The sequence below is a fragment of the Halyomorpha halys genome, unplaced genomic scaffold (assembly GCF_000696795.3).
Source record: "Halyomorpha halys isolate HHAL.00 unplaced genomic scaffold, Hhal_1.1 Scaffold124.1, whole genome shotgun sequence".
Taxonomy (NCBI): Eukaryota; Metazoa; Arthropoda; class Insecta; order Hemiptera; family Pentatomidae; genus Halyomorpha; species Halyomorpha halys.
In genome coordinates this window covers 12,392-17,375 of record NW_027111282.1, presented here as the reverse complement: position 1 = coordinate 17,375, position 4,984 = coordinate 12,392, and the positions used below count along the sequence as shown (strand labels likewise).

The following is a 4,984-nucleotide window of genomic DNA, read 5'->3' as shown; positions in this document are numbered from 1 at the left end:
TTACTTGTTATCCTGGTTCACTAGATCCACGGTGTCCACAACCACCGAAAACTACTGAGAAGCCTTTTAGTTGTTATCCCGGTTCACTAGACCCAGGATGTCCACAACCGAAAACCACTGAGAAGCCTTTTAACTGTTATCCCGGTTCAGTAGATCCACGATGTCCTCAAATTCCGAAAACTACCGGAAAACCTTTTACTTGTTATCCCGGTTCACTTGACCCTAGATGTCCTAAGCCTCCAACTCCTTCAACACCTATTTGTTATCTCGGATCTACGGATCCACGATGTCCACAACCACCCAAGACTACTCAAAAACCTTTTAGTTGTTATCCTGGTTCACTTGATCCACGATGTCCACAACTACCAAAAAGTACTGAGAAGCCTTTTAGTTGTTATCCCGGTTCACTAGACCCACGGTGTCCGCAACTACCAAAACCTACTGAGAAGCCTTATAGCTGTTATCCTGGTTCACAAGATCCTCGATGTCCTCAAATATCGAAAAATACTCAAAAACCTTTAAGCTGTTATCCAGGATCTACAGATTCACGATGTCCACAACCACCAAAAACCACCGAGAAGCCTTTTACCTGTTATCCCGGTTCACTAAATCCACGATGTCCACAACCGCCGAAAATTACTGAGAAGGCTTTTAGTTGCTATCCTGGTTCAGTTGATCCACGATGTCCACAACCTTCCAAAACTACCGAAAAACCTTTTACTTGTTATCCCGGTTCACTTGACCCCAGATGTTCTAAACCTTCAACTCCTTCTCCATCACCAATTTGCTATCCTGGATCTATGGACCCAAGATGTTCACAACCGCCTAAAACTACTGCTATTCCACATTATCACTTTGGTGTACCCATATTATGTACCTGTAATGTTTCTCAGGCAACAGCGTTTATCAAATCTCCAACTGATTATCGTGTGTCTATTATAAATTCGCAAAACCAAATTGAAGAAATTTCGTGTCCACCTGATTCCAAGGACCCTCGCTGTCAACAAGCTCTTTTATTACAGCAACTACTCTCAAAGTGTTATCCAGGTTCGTCTGACCCAAGATGCCCTAAGACCTTTCAGTCTTCTACAAAAGTTCCTCCTACATATTTGCCCCCAGTACATTATGTTAAACCTAGAAAGGACAACATACCAGAATCGCTTCCGTCCGGATGTTCACAAGGACCTGATGGTCCAATATGTACCGGTGATTTTTCTGAAACCTTTTCAAAGGGAGTAGTTGCTCCCTGTTTTCCAGGATCTAAAGATAAGCGTTGCTTAGAAGGGGCCGCTCAGATGGACTTCGCTGCAGTAACTAGAACACAAGAGAAAGCAATATTACCAAGAGATGACTTTCATGGAAATGATGACCCACGCTATCATTCCTTTCACTCCTGTAAGTGCAGAATTTTTTTTTATAAGTTATTTTACAATAGGAGTTTTTTAATTTTATCTGTAATTTATTTTGTTATTATGATAGGTTTAAATATGGAGTTATGAACCATGTAGCTCCTCTCTTTCCTCCAGGGGTGAGGCCGTTCAGTATATTGTTTCTTTCTTAATCGAAAATAGTTTTTTGGCTTTTCATAAATGTGTGTGCGAAATATCTATATCTATCACTGAATAAAGTTCTCCATAAGTCTCCAGTAGCCGGATTTTGCTCTCCTAGATGTTAAATTGCCATTCAGAGATTTAGACCAAGGACTGCCTCCCTCCATGTGACACTTATGATTCTGAACAGCTGTAATCTGAGGGTTAATCGGTGAGAAGAACACCATCGAATTGGCCTCAACGGAACTGGTCATAGAACTGAGTGGAACCTGCTCCTTCGCCGTGGTTCTTAACAATATTAATTTTGAATATCTTTTTCTTTATATCTATGTTTCCTCAAATAATTAATGCCTGTAACAATACTACAGCATATGGCCAAGCATCTTTATGAGATATAGTGTCAACTGAAAAAAAAATATATAAATGTATAGTATTGATTAAAACAGTAAGTAATGTTTATGAACAATGTCTCACACTAAGTAACTCTTCTATTACAGGGCAGTACCAGCAACATAAAAAACTTGTAAAGAGGGATACACAACGAACTACACAGCATCATGAAGATCACATGAGTCATTATTCTTTACATCATAAACGTACAGTTTTGAATATTTTTATATTGGGAATCGGTGCATTACTGTTAACAGCTATAGTGATTACAATTTACAAATTCAGATTACGATATCATATTGATAGAATGGTTCGTCGCGATAGTCAAAATGTATAAATACCTCATGCAAAATAAATTAATAACTGTTATAAAAAAAGTTGAACCAGAAAAAAATAATAATTTTATTACCCTTTGTTACCCCACTGTTTCATTACCCTGTATTTATTGATATCTCACATCAATGTTGGCCTCATGTGAGGATTAATGGAGAATGTCATTTTAAACCATTGTAAAATTCTGTCTTTTTTTATTAAACCATATGTAAGTATTTATCTAATATAAGAAATAGTTCATATAATAATGAAGAAAAATGATTGCGGATATTTAATTTGGGGACAATCACATTCCTCCAATCCTGAAATAAATAAAAACCATTTGATTAACAGCCTATGCAGTTGGTAAAATAATTATATAGTATACTTAGTCTTTAGGGTAAAAAATTATGCTTCATGATTTCTTGTAAGTAAATTAACTGGTTACTAATATTAAAAAAACAAAACAATATTTTGAACTAATTTCTACAAATGGAGAAAATTATAAAACAGTATAACCTAATTAATAACCAAACCTGTAAATTTATAATACAAAAAGTTTTTTCATAGTAACAACTGCTGTAATAATGAATTGTTAGTTTTTCATGTTTTCACGTAATGCATAGTCCCTCAGTCAAATACAGTCATAAAGTTAGCTAAATGGTCAGTATTAAAAAAAAATCCACCAAAACAGCTATTAAGTCAACAGAATCAAGTTATATCAACCTAGATGAGATTATCCATCTTTTTAGACAAATATCCAGTTAAGGTAGAATGTAGGAATTAGGAAATGCACATATCTCCTAATACTTGAGTGGTGGAGAGCTAGTCCTAATTAGAACAGCTTCTAATGGAATGCACTTTGGATCTCTGTGGGAGGGTAGAAGCATGCTAGGCAGAGTATTTGCCCTCGGTTACCTACATAGGAAAGAAGGAAGGTTCAAAGGAGATTCAAGAAATAACAGCACTGTTGCAGTACAAAAATATTGGTAGAGAGTAGTGTTAGTAAGGTTTACAATTAGTGTTTAAGATTGCTGCCTCCTTCAAAGTTGTTACTCAATTTCAGATTGAACATGGATGTGAGATTGCCGGGCTGAGTAGCTATCCTCTGACGAGACACAGCCTCAAAGGGACTAGTTTAAGTGGATCAGAGAATTCTTATTTAGTATTTATTTAACTAAACAATACATTTATAATTACATTACAAGAGTAAACTTAATCTATTGAAAATAAATTAACATGGGACAATAGTTCATGATAATTGAAGCATGGTTCACATCTTAGCCACGAAATTCCCAAATGTTATGTTTTTGGTTCACTCCAGGACCAATAAGCAGCAGCAATTTCTTTAACAATAAATTTGGTTGCTAATAATGTTGTATGATTTTTTTGACTTGTAAACATTTATGCGGAGAATATTATTTTTATCATAATAATCAGTCAATTTTGGGCCCAAAGGTGGTCAGGAAAAACTAGAAGAATACATAAAATATGTGGTCTCTTTGTTTATATAAAGTGTTTCAAATAATATTTGTATATGATATTGTATATTATTTTCTATGCTGGGTTTTATTATCACAATAACTTCAATTTTCAAAACATGTTGATAGAACAATAGCATCAAATTTGAAGAATGGGCCATATTTAAAAAAGTAAATAATACTAAATAAATTTATATTTACACCAATTTCACGTTATTTATAAATGAATTACAATTAATAGTTATAATAGATCAAATAAATTCAGAAAACTTGAAATAAACAAGCAGAATACAAATTGGAAATAAAAAAATAAACATTGTTATCACTTTAAGGAATGTGACACCTTGGAGTGATTCTTCTGTTTATAGAGATATCTCTATAGATACATAGAAGACATATATAAATCTATTAGATTATATATAGATATAGATAAATTAGGGATTTGTACAGCAGTAATTACAACAGAATTACAGTAGTACTGAGGAACTCAGTCTTTAGTTGAGGTACTCTCACTTCTACAGTCTTCAACTTTTTATTTATTGATAAATAAAATCTGCAATCTGCCACAGTGTAGAGCAACAAGTAAGATGGATGTTATGAAGTACATTTATACTAAAATCACACGCAAACACAGATGTATACATATACGTAAAGATATGTGTTGGAGCACTAAATCAAATATTAAAAAAAACAAAAAAGGTGTGAGAAATATCTAACTCACACGACTACTGGAACAATACTGTCTATTCATAAAAATAATCTTCCTTATTTATACACAATAGGTTGTTCACATCTTGGGATGTTATTAATGTCTGAGATCAAGGGCTCGGGTATATATAAGTACAACTAATATAACTTATACCTTATAGGTACAACTTATATATAGGTACAATAAAATAAATGGAATGAGAAACGTTTAGCACTCAATGTGTTTATTTACATAATAAGTTCTTAGTGCACATTAATCTTTCTAATTTATATTTTATACATACATTTAATTAATTTATTTATTATGTACAAAATACTGGTACTTGAAACTAATTTTAAACTGTTTTTTAAAGATAATGATATTGGAAATAAAGAATGGAATAGTGAAACTATCAATGCAATGTCTTGAACTTGAACATTAAAATTATTTAATAATTCTACATCAATCTCTTCTCAGCCACCAACAAATACTTGAGTGGAATGCAGTAATAAGGAGGTAGGGTAACTTTATTTTATAAGATTTAGGTAAATTAAAAATGTTTT

General features: G+C 33.3%; 1 protein-coding gene across 1 annotated transcript; it reads left to right on the top strand.

The window, feature by feature from the left end:
- Window positions 1-5: 5 nt before the first annotated feature.
- On the top strand, window positions 6-2,393 carry LOC136796232 (adhesive plaque matrix protein-like; the record flags this gene model as incomplete). The annotated part of the gene is made up of 2 exons (XM_067049310.1): window positions 6-1,395; window positions 2,048-2,393. Coding segments are annotated over 2 exons (1,620 nt in total), but the record flags the coding sequence as incomplete, so codon positions are not given.
- Between the last annotated feature and the right edge of the window lie 2,591 nt (window positions 2,394-4,984).